Source organism: Staurois parvus, unplaced genomic scaffold, assembly GCF_062004578.1.
Source record: "Staurois parvus isolate SC_StPar_1 unplaced genomic scaffold, SC_StPar_1.0 ptg000045l, whole genome shotgun sequence".
Taxonomy (NCBI): domain Eukaryota; kingdom Metazoa; phylum Chordata; class Amphibia; order Anura; family Ranidae; genus Staurois; species Staurois parvus.
Genome location: NW_028317841.1, coordinates 2,735,480 through 2,755,780, shown reverse-complemented (window position 1 = coordinate 2,755,780; position 20,301 = coordinate 2,735,480). Strand labels below are relative to the sequence as shown.

Genomic DNA, 20,301 nt, shown 5'->3' with positions numbered 1-20,301 from the left:
CCACCTTTTTCTGCAATTAAGCTGCAAGTCTTTGTGGGTGTGTCTCTACCAGCTTTGCACATCTAGAGAGTGAAATTATTGCCCATTCTTCTTTGCAAAATAGCTCAAGCTTTGTTGGATTGGATGAAGAGTGTCTGTGAACAGCAATTTTCAAGTCTTGCCACAGATTCTCAATTGGATTTAGGTCTGGACTTTGACTGGACCATTCTAACACATGAATATGTTTTGATCTAAACCATTCCATTGTCGCTCTGGCTATATGTTTAGGGTCGTTGTCCTGCTGGAAGGTGAACCTCCGCCCCAGTCTCAAGTCTTCTGCAGACTCTTAACAGGTTTTCTTTTAAGATTGCCCTGGATTTGGCTCTATCCATCTTCCCATCAACTCTGACCAGCTTCCCTGTCCCCGCTGAAGAAAAGCATCCCCACAACATGATGCTGCCACCACCATGTTTCACGGTGGGGATGGTGTGTTCAGGGTGTTGTGCAGAGTCAGTTTTCCGCCATACACTGTGTTTTGCTTTTAGGACAAAAAGTTAAATTTTGGTCTCATCTGACCAGAGAACTTTTTTCCACGTTTGCTGTGTCCCCCACATGGATTCTCCCAAACTGCAAACGGGACTTCTTATGGCTTTCTTTTGACAATGTCTTTCTTCTTATCACTCCTCCATAAAGGCCAGATTTGTAGAGTGCACGACTAATAGTTGTTTTGTGGACAGATTCTCCCACCTGAGCTGTGGATCTCTGCAGTTACCAAGGGCTTCTTGGCTGCTTCTCTGATTAACGCTCTCCTTGCCCGGCCTGTCAGTTTAGGCGGACGGCCATGTCTTGGTAGGTTTGCAGTTGTGACATACTCTTTCTATTTTTGGATGATGGATTGAACAGTGCTCCGTGAGATGTTCGAAGCTTGGGATATCTTTTTATAACCTAATCCTGCTTTAAACTTCTCCACAACTTTATTCCTGACCTTCCTGGTGTGTTACTTTCATGATGCGGTTTGTTCACTAAAGTTCTCTAACAAACTTCTGAGGGCTTCACAGAACAGCTGTATTTATACTGAGATTAAATTGCACTCAGATTGACTCTATTTACTAATTAGGTGATTTATGAAGGCAATTGGTTCCACTAGATAGGTAGGGGTATCACTTTGTGTTTGTCCATCACAAAAAATCCCAATGATATACATTTAGGTTTTTTGTTTGTAACATGAAAAAATGTGGAAACTTGCAAGGGGTATGAATACGTTTTTAAGGTACTGTATACTGAAAGATCTGCAGGAGACCTGCCTAGCACCAGTGATCTTCTGATCGCATGTGCAACGGTTTACAGGCTCCTGCAGAAAAAAATAAATGCACATTTTTTTACCTGCAAAAAAATGTGCATTTATTATTTTTTTTCTAAAAGGTGAACTTATCCTTTAAGGCCAAGTCAAATGACCGAACTGGATATGCAGTCTGGTAGATTTTTTGGCTAACAATCTCAGTTTTCCTAAACTTACCTCCACTCTTCTGTTATAACAGCTGTACAGCACATTTAAATATGATTAATTTACTAGGCCCCAGAGTTAGTACCAAGTTTGTGCTGGGAGGTGTGGCGATTACTCAGCTCCGCCATTACAGGGTACTGGAGTGTTAGGGCTGAAAGCAGCATTTTAACTCAGACAAAGGAATTTTAAGGCATCCAATAAAAATCAGGCGAAAACCATACCATATGGGGAAAGAACAAAGAGAGGGTGCACAGGCCTAGTGCATTACCATAAAAATTTTTAATAAAAAATAAAGTAGGTGTTGTACTCACAAACAACAATATAGTCAAGGCACATCATAAAAGAAGAGCTGGGTCAACACCGCGCTGAGTAACAGTCCGCAATAGGGAGTTTAGACATCCAAAATACTGACGCGTTTCGAGGACTTGCCTCTTCCTCAGAGCCACTGAGTGTTCCAGCTGTTCTTTTATGATGTGCCTTGACTATATTGTCGTTTGTGAGTACAAAACCTACTTATTTTTTATTAAACATTTTTTATGATAATGCACTAGGCCTGTGCGCCCTCTCTTTGTTCTTTCCCCATTCAGTATATTTGGATTTCCCCGGTCCATTTGAAGGCAGCAAGGTGTGCATGTTCCAGGACATTCTTAATGTGGTTGTAGCCTGCATCGAGTCCATCCCCAAGCGCAGGAGCATTTGTGTTTGCTGGTTCTTTGAAAACCATACCATGCGGGGGTAAAAACTTGCAGCCTGGTAGATTTTATGCATTTATGATATGCTGATGTGCTCTTCACATGTGAGAGTTTAATCCTTTATTATTTAATATTGCTGTCTTTTTACTATTGCAAGTTTCTTTTATATTGCTGGGGACTCTATCCTGAGAGCGTCATCTGCACTCCGGTTGGATTACGACTAGCGCTGTACAGTGGACCACAAAGTGATGTTAGACCTTCCATGCATAGGGGGTCGATTATTACAGTGAGCTCTCTTCTGGGTATTGAAAGTGGGTGAGTGACACAGCGGTGTCCAGAAGACTTTTTGGAGTGTTTGCATAGACTATTGTTTGGACACTTATTTATGGATTTGCACTGTTTATAAGGGCACTCCCTTATGTGAAGGGATTTGATGTATTATTTATGTTTAAAAAGAAAGCTGCCTTTTCCCATTCATTTTATACTCATTATATATCTGTGATTATATGTAAATAAAAGATGCAGACATAAATGTTAAAGTGGTACTTTACCCAAAACAAAAATAAAAAATAATGTTCTTTAACAAGGAACATACATTCCACATTAATAAATATGCTGGCAAAATTAGTGTGTGCTATAAATTGCATCCAGCATTAGTCCGGTTTCTTCTTGCTAAAAGCTGCCATTTTACTGAATCCCAGAGCAGCAGTAAATCTTTAGGTTGTCAGCAAATCATCTTCCACATTTTTTGTCACTGTCCCAGTAAATAGAATGCAGCTGAACATGTGCAGAGCAGGGTGAGACTGTGTATTACTGGATTTTAAACAGTATTTTTAATGTTTTACATAGCTCTACCTTTAAAAGGGGCCAGCCTGTAGTAAACTAGAAGGAAGTGTTACTAAACCCAGGATCCTTCATTCTCTATATCTGGTCTCCCACAGTACACACAACATGGAAATGCACTTATATTAGTAAATATAAACTGCTAAATACCTTTTCTCATCAGCAGTATAGATCAGTCTTGTGACTTATATCAGTGTCCAGCCGAGCCCTGGTTAATCTTGTAAGAGGAGTTTTCATTCTCCTCTGACAGTCCTATGAGGCTGCAAAACCCGACCCTGTGTCTGGACAGTGTTGATAGGCCATGTGCTGATTACATGCACCCTCCCAAATAAAAAACAACTGTCTAGCCATACACACTAAACTAAGCACTTGCAGAGTGACTCCTAGAGCTCTGTACTACCAGTAGATGGATTGGGGACTGTGAAAGGGAGGATCAGAGAAGACAGTATCAATCAGGCTTTTTACACAATGCGGAAGATTAACCCCTTAGGTTCCACAGTGAGAATACCAAGCATGTTTTACTGCATATACAGACTGATTTTAGTATTGGGGGTTTAGTAACACTTTAAGTTTCTGACTACAGTTCCACTTTAAGCTAGTTTTCATGGTCTCTGGCCATCTTTATTTATTCATGGACCTTTTTAGATAAAGAAAGTTCCTAGCCGTCTCATCAGCAGCCTTTAAAACAAAAGAAACGTATAATACACAGCTACAGATCAATACTGCACTGAAAACTATAATCCCAGGAGATGAGCCAGGGGCTATGTTTGAGAATGCAGTTTCTCGTAATGCAAACAAGTAGTCATCATGTACTTTCTAAAGAATGCCTTTTTATACTGAAAAATTCTAACCACTTCCTAAGAATCACATTGCTGAAACTGACTTGAAAGGGAAATGTTAGATGTAGGAATGAATAAGAACATATTAAAGATATTTAAATGGGAATTTGTATACACAGTTGTAATGTACATCAACATGTGCACACACTATTCTCCAAAGATGGGTAAACCATGTGGACAGTCACCCTGAATGAAATATTTGAATTATGTCTGGGGCCCCAATGTTAATATGCCATTCATCTTCTCACAATTATGTAAGACCAACAGTTGGGGGTCCTTAGACAAGAGTTCTATAGAGCAACTCCAGGCAACAATGACGTGCCAATGCTAATCAGCAAGAACCCTAACTATGTTTACTCCGTTTACCATAATCTTAGATTTCTGTAATTTCCTGCAGTACTTCACAGAACAAACCCCACCCTCAAAATGAAAAAGAAAGAAAAATAAGAACTCCTCCAGGAATATGATTGCCTTAAACACTTACTTTGGGCCAGCTTAGCTGAACGATCTATGCAGATGGCACCTTCATGTGGCCAATTTCGTTGTCTGCTACATACAGGAAGCTGCATCCTCCTCCACTATGTACTTAAGAGCATCGGTCGCTCCAGCTCCTCCGCCATTCAGGAGATGCTTTGTATTTTTTGAATGAATACAAGTCACCCTCTAATTGGCCAAGGTGGGGAGGCACGTGATCATCACAATTTCTGCCTTGGCCAATCAGAGGAAGCCTTGTATTAATTGAAAAAATTACAAGGCTTCTCCTCCGTGATGGAGGTGCTAGATCAAGAAACTATTTAGCACACTATTTAGGGGAAGTCGCCAGTGCATCCACTGCAAGAGGATGCCGCTTCCAGTATGTAGCTAACTGCTTGGGCTGACCAGTTTTAATACTTTGGAGATGCTGCCACAAAATAAGCAAGCAGCAAATGGAAGCTGAAGAAAAGTTAAATCCTCATCTCTATACTAGTCACATGTCAGTAATACAATATGTTAATTCAAATCTCCAGAATGACAGCCAGGCAATTAGCATTTTCAAGAGCGGACAGCAAATGCCACGTTTTTCTCATGAGAAGCATCTTTTAATGATAGATGTTACTTGACTTCTGGTTGGCTCTGTCAGTACCCTAAGCTTTAACTGAACTGAAAGAGCCATGTGAAAAATTGGATGCAGTTACTGTATGGCCAACAATAAGATGCAGTCAATGATCAGGTATTCAGACAGCCACAGGTGCCAGCTCTCTGAATGCAATAGCTGCTAGGGGAGATTCTTCTATCCTTGTTCTTTAGCTTGGATGGAGGAATCTATTAGATTTCTCTTGCAAGCTAATTGGAAGATATCTATACATGTAGGGTTACACTATCAAAACCCGGCTGTTATCCCATCGTTGGCTAATTAGAAACTAGGTCTGTGAAGACTTGTTTAAAATAGGTAAGCCTGAATGATGTTGTCACCAGTGACACCTGCTGTTATAATTTGTTAATAAAGTCTTTGTTCACCCTCTACCACCCCCTTTCCCCCACAACTATATAACTGGTATTAGATAGCACAAGACATCTGTATGCACAAACATAGTCTATGTCTCATAAGCATAGTTAATCATAGTAGTTTGTCTTTATATGCAATTACATTTTCCATAATTGGTTATTTGTGTAGTAGACAGAATGAGTACCTTTTTCTTTTGGGATTTTGCTGGTCGAAGGGACTCAAGATTCAGTTGTGCATGAATGTATTTCAACTTTTCAGTGCAGGAATCTACAAAGTGAACTAGAAAAGAATTCATAGCTATTAATCATTTACTCATTTTTTTTTTTTTTAAAACGTCTTATCCTGATGTTCAGATAAATGTATGGAACACTTGTCTTCACTTATCTGTGTCGCATGTGTAATCAATAGGCAATCAGGTGAGATTAAATGTATTTTATAAGCATGAGCACCAAGGAGATTTGAAATGGAATATGGCTATAACAGTACTTTAAAGTTGATTAGACATACCAATACTCCAGCCACAGTTCTACTGTTATGCATTACCTGCTGATCCTTGGTTAGTCCCAGGCGTGTACACGGAGGTACACCTGTCCTTTTTCTGTACCGAACTAAAGCTTGTAGGCAGGTGTAATTCAGCCTCCCTGCACAGGTGGTGCTGTTTTGGCAGCCGTCATACAGAAAGGAGGGAAGATAAGAGGAACTCTTGTTCCTCTGAGGCCTTTGTTGTTGTCATCAGGGAAGCAGCCGTCTGATTAGACTCTGCTGCACTGGATGACCTTGGAGCACTGTCCCACTGATATTCACACGGGTTTGCAGAGTGGCTAGGGCAGGGACAGGAACCTGTTGGTGAGGGACATTGTGTTTAGCCTAGGGCAGGGGTAGGCAACCTGTGGCTCTCTAGCTGTTGTGGAACTACATTTCCCATGAGGCATTGCAAAGATTACAAAACTGACAGTTACAGCTATGACTTGCAGAGGCATGATGGAACTTGTAGTCCTGCGGCTCTCAGGTTGCCTACCCCTGACCTAGGGAAAGGTTCTGATGAAAGATGGACAGAGTGGGGACTCTGCTTCTGAACAACCGCTAGTACCTCGTTCTGCTTTCTGTGGCCTTTTTGCTACCCCACCGCCTTCCAGCCACCTCCTTCATCGGATGCTGCTGGGCATCGTAAGCCTTCTATGTGTCTTCTATAGTACTCTGTGTCATACAAATCCTGCTGTGAGGTACTTTTGTACCGGATTTGGCCGTGAGATACAGGTCCTGTAGTCATCTTGTTGAAACTTTGTGTTAATACATTGTGCTGCATACCTCAGCCTCTGTATCATTTACTCCATTTTGGGTACCAACCATCTGGCCCATCTTACAAGCTGGCCATATATGGATCGAAATTTGGACTGGTCAGCAGGGACCGGACAAAATTAAATCAATTTAAAGCCACTGTGGTTGAACAGAAGTCAATATACCAATAAACTTCTGTCCAACCAGGCTATAGACTGATATTCTGATGGCCAGGGAGTCTCCCCCCGCTGTCAGAATACAAAGGCACAGCAGGGAGGATTCCCCCATCTACACATTTGAGGGTCAGTTATTTTATTTTATTTTTTCAACCCGTTGAACAGAAAAAACAAGCTTATGTGTAGCCAGCCTAAGGCTCTTCAAAATACCCTGGAATTAAAGGACAGCTGCCTGCCTGTTTTGAAGCACTGTGAGAAGGTCAGGGTTATCAAACCTAGAATGCACATTTGGTTGTTGAATTCACGCATTTTAAAAAACATACTTTTTTATTTTAAAATACACTCTGCAGTACTTTTCTATTATTATAATCATACAAGATTCATATAGTGCTAAAAGTCTGCACAGTTCTTTACAAAGTAAAGCAAGGCATTAATGTTACAAGAGGATTAGGATGGCCCACCTCATGAGGACTTACTAAAGAACAACCTTTGTTTTTTATTTTTTTTTTCTAAGTTCTCTCAGTAAGGGAATGAATCCAAGTGATGAAACTTTGTATTGTGCACTAAATGTCTGAATTTACCTTGCAAATACTGTCTGCCACCCTAATCCACCGCTGGAGACCTGTCAAAAAGCTGGCACTGTAAGGTATGGGGCATAAGCATACACTTCCCAGCCTCCCACAAAGCAATCGCCAGCTCAAAGTATTCTTACGTAGGGAAACGTGCCCAGACCCACAAGTAGGCTGCTTAAAATGCCTCTTGCATAGCCTCACTTGTACTTTGATTAATGTCTTTTTAGTACAGGGTTGCAACTCTAGGCAGTATCTGTATCTAAACTGGAAGCATAATGCCAATGCAATTAAAGAGAAAAGAAGGCAACTTTTTAGGAAAAAAAAAAAAAAAAAAGACATGACATATTCTGCTTCCATGCCATTCATTGTAAAAAAAAAACAACAACTTTGTAATTAGAAGCATTCTTTCTCCTCAGCATGCCATTCTTGTGAGTGGCAGGGGAGGGCACAGTACCTTTCCACTGATTTCCAACGATCTTGAAGTAAACCATTCAGGATGGGCAATGCAAGAATAATAACTTTTGCATATTTACATTGGGACAGCTTTGCTCAATTTAAGTAGGCATATGTTATACCTGAGTGGCCTCTGTTGAAGCTGTAAAATCACTTTAGTTGTTGTCTTCTGAGTGTTGTGCCAAGTGGCTGTCCTGAATAAGAACCACAAGGGTTTTCTGATTGGATGAGATGAAGAGGAGGGATGGTGAGATCATAATCATAACCTCATCCAATCAAAGAACTCTTTGCTAACAGTCTGCCCAAGCAACAGGAAGAGTGTAAAACTGTCAATTTTTTAAACCTTTGTTGCTTCCACAGTTGTGTATGCTTTCAGCATTTGTGTTTGTGTGTGTTTAGCTTTTAGTCTGTATGCTTTCAGCATTAGGCTCAGTCAGGAGACAGGAAAGCTAAAGTTAAATTGATACTGAAGGTTATTTATTAAAAGGGGTTATACTTACCTGCTCTGTGCAACAATATTGCACAGAAAGGTCCTTTACTGCCTCTTTACCTCCTCTTCTGGCAGTCTCCCACTGGTGCCATCCCCTCCTCCCTCCTTTGGGTACCTCCTTTAGCAAGCCGAGTGTTAAGGAGGCACCTGTGTGTGCTCCCAAGCCAGGCAAGTGTGTGTCCACAGACACACACACACAGTGCCGTCAAACACCTCCCCTACTCCCTCCATACAGGAGTTTGACAGGGAGTGAAAGGAATGGTGCTAGAGCCTGAGCCAGAAACACCACTGGAGTGGTGACATAGAAGCCAGGATAAGCTTCCATTCACACTTGTGCAACTTGTCATGAGACTCTGGACATCCAAGTCACATGGTAAGTTGCAGCCTGTTCATTTCAATGGCAATGGTTCAAATCTTTGAAAAGGTGCCTGCACTACTTTGATCCAGAGTGGAAAGTCGGATCAAAGTTGCACTCAAAGTCATACAAGTGTGAATGGAGTTTAAGTGTTTAAGGACAGGTAGGGGTAGGACCGATAGTGGGTTGTTTACCTTAATGCAATGAATGTATTAAAGTAAAAAACGATTAGACTTTGGAACCACTGAAAGTGTGAAGGGTTTGATCAGGGATGTCAAAGTTTCTGACTTTCCTGGGCCACTTTGGAAAAAGAGGAATTGTCTTGGGCCACACAAAGTAAGCTAACAATAAGGATAGCTGATGAGCAGAAAAAGTCAGGCAGATTACAAGTTATCAATCACCGATAGAGATAATGTACCTGAGTGATAACACTTCATTTTTTTGGTAATACTTTTTATTATAAAAGTAAAAGAGGGCATGAAACTAGTGCGATATTTGACACTGTTTCTGATAAACTAACGCATCAATATTTGGTTTGATGAATATAGTACCAATTATCAATGGATTCTCGAGGTGCTCATCATAAATTTTGATTCTAATTTTGCCCTTCCTGTGCTTCATCCTTGAAAATAGTTTCTCACAAATATAGGTGCTGACAAAAATAGATGACATGAATAAGGCAGTCCAACTGCTCCAGATGGGCACATCAATACGTGCCATTGCCAGAAGGTTTGCTGTGTCTCCCAGCACAGTCTCAAGAGCATGGAGGAAATTCCAGGAGACAGGCAGTTACTCTGGGAGAGATGGACAGGGCCGTAGAAGGTCCTTAACCCATCATCAGGACCGGTATCTGCTTCTTTGTGCAAGGAGGAACAGGATGAGCACAGCAAGAGCCCTACAAAATGACCTCCAGCAGGCCACTGTTGTGCATGTCTCTGACCAAATAATCATTAAGAGACTTCATGAGGGTGGCCTGAGGGCCCTGTGCTCACTGCCCGGCACCATAGAGCTCGATTGGCATTTGCCATTGAACACCAGAATTGGCAGGTCCACCACTGGCACCCTGTGCTTTTCACAGATGAGCGCAGGTTCACCCTGAGCACATGTGACAGACGTGAAATGGTCTGGAGAAGCCATGGAGAATGTTATGCTGCCTGTAACATCGTTCAGCATGACTGTTTCGGTGGTGGGTCTGGGGAGGCCTATCCATGGAAAGACACACAGACCTCTACAGGCTAGATAGTTGTTCCCTGACTTCCATTAGGTATCAGGATGAAATCCTTGGACCCATTGTCAGACCCTACGCAGGTGCAGTGGATCCAAGGTTCCTCCTGTTGCACGACAATGCTTGGCCTCATTTGGCGAGACTATGCGAGCAGTTCCTGGAAGATGAAGGAATTGATACCACTGAATGGACCCCACACTCACCTGAACTAAATCCAATCCAATACCTCAGGGATATCATGTTTTGGTCTAACCAACGCCGCCAGGTTGCACCTCAGACTGTCCAAGAGCTCAGTGATGCCCTGATCCAGATCTGGGAGGAAATACCCCAGGACACCATCCGTCGTCTTATTTGAAGCATGCCCCGATGTTGCTGCAATGAAATTTCAGCAAAATAGACTAGTCTGTTTCATCATTTTTTCACTTTGATTTTCGGGGTGTCCTCTGTAGGTTGATAATTTTTAATTTCCATCAAACAATGGGGCATCCTTACATTCCTAACACATTACTCAATCCATATCAGTATAGATATCCAGCATGATTAAGATCTGATGTGTTTTCAAAATGTTCCTTTAATTTTTGTGAGCAGTGTGTGTAAAAAAATACAGACACACACACACTATACAGTGAAGGAAAGAAGTATTTGATCCCCTGCTGATTTTGAATGTTTGCCCATTCACAAAGAACTGATCAGTCTAAAAATCGAATGGTAGGTGTATTGTAACACTGAGAGACAGAATAGCAACAAAAAAATCAAAAGAAATGCATGGCTAACAAATTATGCACTGATTTTCATGTTCATGAGGGAAATAAGTATTTGATCCCCTGCACAAAACACGACTTAGTACTTGGTGGCAATCACAAAGGTCAGACTTTCCTGTAGTTGGCCAAAAGGTTTGCACACATCTCAGGAGGGATTTTGGCCCACTACTCTTGGCAGATTCTCTCCAAGTCTTTAAGGTTTGGTGGCTGACATTTGGCAACTCAAACCTTCAGCTCCCTCCACAGATTTTCAATCAGATTAAGGTCTGGAGACTGGCTAGGACACTCCAGGACCTTATTGTGCTTCTTCTTGAGCCACTCCTTTGTTGCCTTGGCCATGTGTTTTGGGTAATTGTCCTGCTGGAACACCCATCCATGACCCATTTTCAATGCCCTGGCTGAGGGAAGAAGGTTCTCACCCAAGATTTAACGGTACATTGCCCTGTCCATCGTCCCTTTGATGCAGTGCAGTTGTCCCCTTAGCAGAAAAACACCCCCAAAGCAGATTGTTTCCACCACGTTTGATGGTTGGGGTGGTGTTCTTGGGGTCATAGGCAGCATTCTTCATCCTCCAAACACAGCAAATTGAGTTGATGCCAAAGAGCTCAATTTTGGTCTCATCTGACCACAACAATTTCAACCAGTCCTCCTCTGCATCATTCAGATGTTCAGTGGCAAACTTCAGACCGGCCTGGACATGTGCTTTCTTGAGCAGAGGGACCTTGCACAGTGCAGGATTTCAATCCTTGTCGGCGTAGTGTGCTACCAATTGTTTTCTTGGTGACTGTGGTCCCAGCTGCCTGGAGATCATTGACAATATCCTCACGTGTAGTTCTGGGATGAGTCCTCACTGTTCTCATGATCATTGACACTCCATGAGGTGAGATCTTGCATGGTGCACCAGACCTAGGGAGACTGAAAGTTTTGTGTTTCTTCCATTTGCAAATGATTGCACCAACTGTTTTCACCTTCTCACCAAGCTGCTTGGCAATAGTTTGGTAGCCCAGTCCAGCTGTGTGAAGGTCTACAATCTTGTCCCTGACATCCTTGGACAGCTCTTTGGTCTTTGCCATGGTGGAGAGTTTGGAATCTGATTGTTTGATTGCTCCTGTGGACAGGTGTCTTTTATACAGGTAACAAAATGAGATTAGCAACACTCCCTTTAAGAGACTGCTTCTAATCTCATCCTCCAGATCTGCTCCTCCTCTCCTCCAGTGCCATGCTGTCTAAATGGTGAAGACTGTAGGACATAATAGGAGGGTGAGGGCTGTGAAGCAGGAGTTCTGAAGTGTGGGGGAGGGTGAGGGAGGCTATGATGTACAAGGGAACATCTAAAGTGAAACAGGGCTCTGATGTCATGGGGGCTTCTGATGTAAAGTTATTGCTAGGAGTGCATTTATTCTTTCATTTATTAAACTGGATTTTATTTTGGCTTGAGAGCATTTGCAAATATATGATGTGGCCGTTGTACTGAAAAGTTTGGAGACCCCTTATCTAGGTCACTGTAAAGCTTGTAGAAGTTAGACACATGCAACTGGACTTGTAAGGTCCAGTTGATTACAAGTACAAAACACAACAGAAAGGGGCTGAAACAATTCATGCCAATAAATCCAAGGGAATCTGTTGCTTCTAGCTTGGAACTCTATGAAGCCTCGTGTTGGAACAAACATTTGCTCCGATTGTCCATCCCCTTTACTTAAAATGTACTTGACTTCCATTCCCATTAATCTGGGATTCTTTACTACTTTTTTATGATATGTGTTCAAAAAGATGCCTCCACACCAGCAGATTTAATGGAAGAATTCTGTACTCAGACAAGTAGTCTCTATCTGCTTGAACATAAGCTTGCCTCTCTGCAGAAAAAAACAACTCACAACTGCCACATTCATGATTAGCTGTAGGTTTATACACAGGAAACCAAGTCTTATCTCTCACAATTATTAATTATATACGCACTAGGCCGAGCTCAGACTTTACTGGAAAAGGCATGGCCTGCTTATTCCTTCAGCTACCTACATTTTTTGGATCCGGTGATCATTCTGACCTGATTTTCACTGAAGGTAACCTCTGCTCATACCAGTTTAAATTGTTTGGCTTATGACAGCAGTGCATTAAAAAACAATGCGGGCATATGTGACAAATTATTTTTGCTCTCTGGTTTAGTAGGCTATCTAATTTAAATATTAGGAACTCTCACAGGTTCAGGAATGGAAACAAAATTGGCAGTCGGTTTTACTGACAGATTTAAATCACAGAAACATTTTTTCATTTGACCTGTGTTATGCTTTAAAAAGAGCCATGTATTACTCTAGAATCTTTTAGAAATCCATCATAATTCCATCCAACATCAGCTGCCTTTTGCAACTGTAAGGCAAATATTTAATCTTGCTCATACGCTTTTCTCACATAGACAAGGGGATAAACAGATGAAGAGCACAAGGTGGATGTTATGCTTTTATTGTAATTACAGAGAAATGAAAAGCTCACCTTGTAGAATGTACACCTGGGCACTTCTGCTGACAGCCAACAGCAAGATTAAAGAATTCACACACACTTGCCTGAGAGGATCCTCCAAGGATTTCTCTTCATAGCTCTGTAGCAAATAATATGCTAAGTATTTAATTGAGACAACTAAAGATTACTGCTGCGCATCATTAGGCCTTTTACTAAAATGCATAAAAAGTAAAAGAACATACACTATATTGCCAAAAGTATTCGGACACCCCTCCAAATCACTGGATTCAGGTGTTCCAATCACCGGCATGGCCACAGGTGTATAAAATCAAACACCTAGGCATGCAGACTGCTTCTACAAACATTTCTGAAAGAATGGGTCACTCTGAGAAGCGCAGGGAATTCAAGCGTGGCACCCTGATAGATTGCTACTTGTGCAATAAGTCCATTCATGAAATTTCCTTGCTACTAAATATTCCACAATCAACTGTTAGTGGTATTATAACAAAGTTGAAGCAACTGGGATCAACAGCAACTCAGCCACAAAGTGGTAGGCCACTTAAAATGACAGAGCGGGGTCAGTGCATGCTGAAACGTACAGTGCGCAGAAGTCGCCAACTGTCTGCATGCAGAGTCAGAAGCTAAAGACTTCCAAACTTTATGTGGTCTTCAGATTAGCACAACAACAGTGCATACAGAGCTTAATGAAATGGGATGCAGCTGCATCCAAGCCTTACATCACCAAGTGCAATGCAAAGCTTCAGATGCAGTGGTGTAAAGCAAGCTGCCACTGGACTCTAGAGCAGTAGAGATGTGTTCTCTGGAGTGACGAATCACACTTCTCTTTCTGGCAATCTGATGGACATGTCTGGGTTTGCCAGTAGAACGGTACTTGTCTGACTGCATTGTGCCAAGTGTAAAGTTTGGTGGAGGGGGGATTATGGTATGGGATTCTTTTTCAGGGGTTGGGCTTGGCCCCTTAGTTCCAGTGAAGGGAACTCTTAAGGCATCAGCATATCAAAACATTTTGGACAATTTCATGCTTCCAACTTTATGGGAGCAGTTTGGGTATGGTTCCTTCCTGTTCCAACATGACTGCACACCAGTGCACAAATCAAGGTCCATAAAGACATGGATGAGCAAGTTTGGGGTGGAGGAACTTGACTGGCCTGCACAGAGTCCTGACCTCAACCCAAGAGAACACCTTTGGGATGAATTAGAATGGAGACTGCAAGCCAGGCCTTAGGGCTCGTTCACACTAGACTGTTTTGCCAACGCTTGCCAAACGCCTCTATAGCGTTTGGCAAGCGTTGGTCCGGTGTTTGCGGAGCGTTTTTAACGCTCGGCAAACGCTCCACAAACGCCGCATGCGCGGTTGCTAGGTGTTTGCCGAGCATTAATAATGCCCCACAAACGCCTATAATGCATTTGAGTGGTGTTACCGCTCCGCAAACGCCCCGCAACCGCGTCGCAACCGCACCGCAAACGCCGGCCGGGCGTTTGCGGAGCGGCACCATAGACGAGAATAGGAGGCTTCAAAGCCTCCTGACTCGACCAGAGGCGTCCGTTTTGCCGCGACGCAACGCGACGCAAACGCTCCTGTTAGAACAGCACCATGTGCTGTAATGTGCAGAATTGGCAGAGGCGTTTGGGAAGCGGTAAAAACGCTTCCCAAACGCCTCTCTGCCGCCTGCACACAAGGCTAGTGTGAACATAGCCTTATCGTCCCACATCAGTGCCTGACCTCAGAAATGTGCTTCTGGAAGAATGGTCAAAAGTCCCATAGACACACTCTTAAACCTTGTGGATGGCCTTCCCAGAAGAGTTGAAGCTGTTATAGCTGCAAAGGGTGGGCCAAGTCAATATTGAACCCTGCAGACTAAGACTGGGATGCCATTAAAGTTCATGTGCGTGTAAAGGCAGGTGTCTCAATACTTTTGACAATATAGTGTATATCTAGCACAAAAAAGTAAAACAGAACTATTATTCTTTTTTTTTTGTAAATGAGTGTACTGGGAAGAACTGAGATGCCAAAACACTAGACAGACCCATGACACTGTGAACATAATATCTTTAAACATTTATATGTATAAAGCTGAAAGCTAAACCCTTCTATCCTTTTCAGCCAAGGAGGCTGCCAACTTAGCTTCGGTTTCATCTGCAAACCATCCATTTGATGGTTTGACAGTTTGGTTGAGATTTTTGGTTTTGGTTGAGTATTTGACAGCATTCCCAGCATGCTTGGAATGTAACTGTTTTTTGAAACCATTAAATCAATGAGTTTAGTTCCATTTGAAAGCAGAAATAAACCCTTCTTATCATTTTCAGCCCAGGAAGCTGCCATTTTAGCCTCTGTTTGTGATCAGTTATGACACCAGCCATTGAATGGTTTGACCCTCTGGTCTGAGAGAACAAGCAAATGAGACAGTTAGCATTCCCAGCATGCTGGGAATTTGACTGCGACATACAGCGGAACTAATTCTATGTTCTGTGTACTGTTGGAGACCATATATAATGAATGAGGATCCTGGATTTGGTAACACTTTAAGTACTAAATGGACTATTATAAAGGGAAAACAACATATGTTCTACTGACATCAATTCTGTCTTAAAGTGATTGTAAAGCCTAGTATGTGTTTTTTATTAAAATAACAAAACATGTTATACTCACCTGCTTTGTGCAATGGTTTTGCAGAGCAACCCTAAACCTCTTCTTCTAGGGTCTGCTCTCTTCTTTGTGTGCAGGTCATTTACGTGCCCCCTTGCTATGGGGGCACACGTGTGTACTCACACTCAAGCTGCTCTGCCTGTATCCATTGCCAAAGACAGTAGGGCTCAGCCCAGCCCTGCCCCCCCCGTTTCCTCCTCACACCATTTATATTTACAGCAGCAGGAGCCAATGGCTCCTGCCCAAGTCCCTGTGAGAAGAGGAAGAAAGGGAGAAAAGACTGCCAGGCACAGAGCCAGATCCCTGACATGCTCAGGAAAGTGTTTAGAGAGGGAAGAGGGGGAAATAGTTAGTGGGGTGTTTTTTACCCTAATGCAGGGAAAAACAAACAAAAAAAAAAACCCCAACATTTATGACCACTTTAATTTGTTTTCATATTCTGCTATATACCGAATGCAGATTTCATGCATCTCTGGACAGACTCTGAGCAGCTAATGGAGCTCATAAACAGCTACAGGCCGAGTGTATCCACTGACACAGGACTATACAAGTGGCAATTTTATTACAATGATTATTACAAGTGGCAGCTACTTATCAATTACATGTATACATCTTCAAACTGTATGAACACCACTCAAAGCATTTCTCAGAAAAAGACTGACCTGTAAAATTAGTTTGCACAGGCTGTTCCCTATTTTTAGATTTCCATCTAAAAGAAATTGCAGCGGTGTACTTGTGTGTGACTCACGAAAGCGATGATTTCCTTCTTCTGCAAGAAGCACTGACAAAAACTGCAAGCTGGTAGAATAAAGATTGGGATGGCTTCCAGCTAAGGCTACACACTCAGCCATCAGGTCTAGAGAAAAATCAAAGAGTTAAGAAAATACACATTATCGAACCGGGGCTCAAATGAATTCTCATAAAAACAAGGCTGTCTGCTTTGGAAGCAGCAAATACGGTCCTCATTCTTCTATAAAATAGCATATTATCATGCCATTTGTTTCCTTACTAGTTATAAAAATTCAATTGCTCTTTAATTCAATACACTTTAGTTGGTCAAGACAAAAATGAACATGCACATCCCACAGGTTTCCTGCCTCACAATATTGTTGATTTAGGCCCCTTTCACATGCAGTTTGACCACACTGCAGGTACAAAGCACTGTATCCACTGATTTGGTGCTGGTTAGCTGTGCTTTCCATTGACTTCTATTATCTCCCATGGTTTTGGTGCGCTATCTACCAAAACCCCTGCATACAGGACTTGCCCTTTAATGATTGTGTAACATTTTTTTTGTTTGTCATTTTATTGAATATGGTTGTCAGAAGTGATAAACGTGTGCTAATATCACATGCCAAAAAATTATCTCCAGGGTCCCTGCTTTTAGAAAATATAAAATGAGTGGTGGTTTTAGAAAATCTTCAGTCCTAAATTGTACATTTTACATGCGTGCAAAAAAAAAGGCAAAAACAGCTCTGGTAGCGAGGCTACACCTGAACCATAGAACAAAGAATGCTTGCTCTGTAAAAACTCTGGGTAACCACCTCTTGGCACCTATGATGCATCAGGATTAATAAAAGTACTTGTTCTTAGAGAAATTATGTCCATATGTTCCCCTTTCTTCAAACCAAGTGCGGTGCATGAATTTGTGAGAAATTGAACTTTTTCCCACATCGCAAGAAAACGAGCTGCCTTCTGCAGACACACGCAGGTGCCATTAATTCTTAATGGCACCCCACACATCTGCATCCACACTGTCAAAAATGCATAGTAATAAATGCAGTGTGCGATTTTAAAAATTGTGCCTGCCCTATTTTTGCGCATTGCATGTGCATAGTACATCTTTGCATAGTGGATGAGTCTGCATCTGAGGTCTGTCATCCTGCTGTATACCAGGCTGTGGGGTCTCTATACAAAAGTCGCTGTATATGAAAAATAGATCGTTTTTTAAAGAGAGATTGTTTTGTTCCAATAAAATGCGGGTTATATCCTGCTAAAATGTGAGTGGTCTGGAGAAATTCTTTTGATTGGAAATCACTACGGTATCACACTATGGTTTTTTCTTCTTCCTGATTTTCCCTGGGGGATTCGGTGAGAGGAGTAACCAGAAGAGGTATCCATATCCGAGAGGAGGCATTATTTGGAGGTCTTATACAAAGTAAAGGGGGTCCAGGAGCCCTTAATATCCCTGAAAGGCGTTTGACTCACCATTATCTGGTGAGTGCGGTTAATGTTGGTTTTGCACTGGTGGATGGTGAAGGTATCAAAGGCACGGAAGAATCCAATGAAATTACAATATAATTAATTTTGTCACGGGACTGTTATTTTGGGATTTTTTGTCACTGGACTTATTAATTTTAAAATCATTTATTTATTTTTTCATTACTATTTCATCAACACAAAAGTGTTTCTGTGTCACAGTTTTTTAAGTTTGTAATATTTATTATCAATTTAATGGGTTGGGTGATGCAATTTATTATGTGGGTTTGTGCTGGTATTTATTGATATAATTTTTTTGGTTTTTGCACCTGTGTACAGCAGCATCTCACGGGGAAAAGTGTGTGTAATAAGAGAGTCCTGGGCGCTGAGGTTTTTTCTTCTTTACAAATTTGATGTGCATAGTACAGCCCAATGAAATTAATGGGTTGCGTGGGAATGTGCAAACAATGTGCACGCTCGGACACACCTCTGAAAAATTTAGGGTTGCTATTTACAAAACATTTGTTGCACAAATTTAAAATGAGCACATTCAATGCATATTATGTAAAACCCAGAAAAATCATTCTGCACTGCAGTGAAATGTTAGCCTTTAGTAAGGACATGAAAAAAGACTCCTAACTTTTCTTGAATCAGGGCCAACTCGCACCACAATTTCTGTGTTCTGGGTGGGTTTATGCATTTATGCTTTTGGCAAGTTTTTCCCTTTTTTTTTCTTCATCTCAATTGAGGATATGTGCATTCCAGTTATTTTTGATGCGTTTTGCTGCAGTCCAGATGAATTCCATACAGAAAAAAAATGCAACATGTTTTACTGTTGTTGACTGCACTGGAGTGAAATAGAGCCATTGGAATCTACAGTATGTTAAACACTGTCTATGCATTTTTGATGGAGAATAAAAATGTACTGGACTGCATCTGGTGTGCACATTTTTTTGTATAATGCATCTGCACCAAGTATACAACACAGATATAGATTTAAGCCACAGAACCATGAAGTTCACATTAAGGCCAGGTTCACACGGAAGCGGTGCAGTTTACTTCAATTTTCAAGTGTGATATAAGGAGCAACTACAGTTCAATTCAGCTGTGGTTCAGCTTTGATAGCAATGCATTTTTCATGCAATTTTCATACAGTTCAGATTATGGATTAACGCCCTTGGGGCGTCTCTCTCTCCTGGACCCAGCTCAGTAACACACAGGAGCAAAAATGCACTGCAATCACAATTGATGTGAACCGATAATCATTTCACATGCGGTTTACATTCAACTCTATGGTCTTCAAAATCGAATTACACCACTCCAAACACAACCCTTTTTCAAAATGCAGTGTGTGTGGACTGCATAGATGACAAAAACCTACATAGGATTACATTTTATTTTCCATGTCAACAGTCTAAACGCTTTCAAAACTGTATCAGTGTGAACCAGGGCTTAAGTTGTGACAGTAAAAGCTACAGTGGGGATCGAAAGTTTGGGCACCCCAGCTAAAAATTTGTATTAATGTGCATAGAGAAGCCAAGGAAAGATGGAAAAATCTCCAAAAGGCATCAAATTACAGATTAGACATTCTTATAATATGTCAACAAAAGTTAGATTTTATTTCCATCATTTACACTTTCAAAATAACAGAAAACAAAAAAATGGCGTCTGCAAAAGTTTGGGCACCCTGCAGAATTTATAGCATGCACTGCCCCCTTTGCAAAGCTGAGACCTGCCAGTGTCATGGATTGTTCTTAATCATCGTCTGGGAAGACCAGGTGATGTCAAGCTCAAAGGTTTTAAATGCCCAGACTCATCTGACCTTGCCCCAACAATCAGCACCATGGGTCCTTCTAAGCAGTTGTCTAGAAAACTGAAACTGAAAATAGTTGATGCTCACAAAGCTGGAGAAGTCTATAAGAAGATAGCAAAGTGGTTTCAGATGTCAATATCCTCTGTTCGGAATGTAATTAAGAAATGGCAGTCATCAGGAACAGTGGAAGTTAAAGCAACATCTGGAAGACCAAGAAAAATATCAAACAGAACAGCTCGCAGGATTGTGAGAAAAACAATTCAAAACCCACGTTTGACTGCACGATCCCTCCAGAAAGATCTGGCAGACACTGGAGTTGTGGTACACTATTCCACTATAAAGAGATACTTGTACAAATATGGTCTTCATGGAAGAGTCATCAGAAGAAAACCTCTTCTACGTCCTCACCACAAAAATCATCGTTTGAACTTTGCAAATGAACATATAGACAAGCCTGATGCATTTTGGAAACAAGTTCTGTGGACCAATGAGGTTAAAATTGAATTTTTTGGCC

General features: G+C 41.5%; 1 protein-coding gene across 1 annotated transcript in view; it reads right to left on the bottom strand.

Moving 5' to 3' along the window:
- Positions 1-20,301, bottom strand: part of RTTN (rotatin) — a 326,182-nt gene that overhangs the window by 32,952 nt on the left and 272,929 nt on the right. Inside the window, exons 41-43 of the mRNA XM_089664026.1 lie at positions 16,438-16,631; positions 13,141-13,246; positions 5,528-5,622 (exon numbers count right to left, since the gene is read on the bottom strand). Coding sequence (XP_089520152.1) covers positions 5,528-5,622; positions 13,141-13,246; positions 16,438-16,631 — 395 coding nt within the window. The remainder of the gene's footprint in view (positions 1-5,527; positions 5,623-13,140; positions 13,247-16,437; positions 16,632-20,301) is intronic.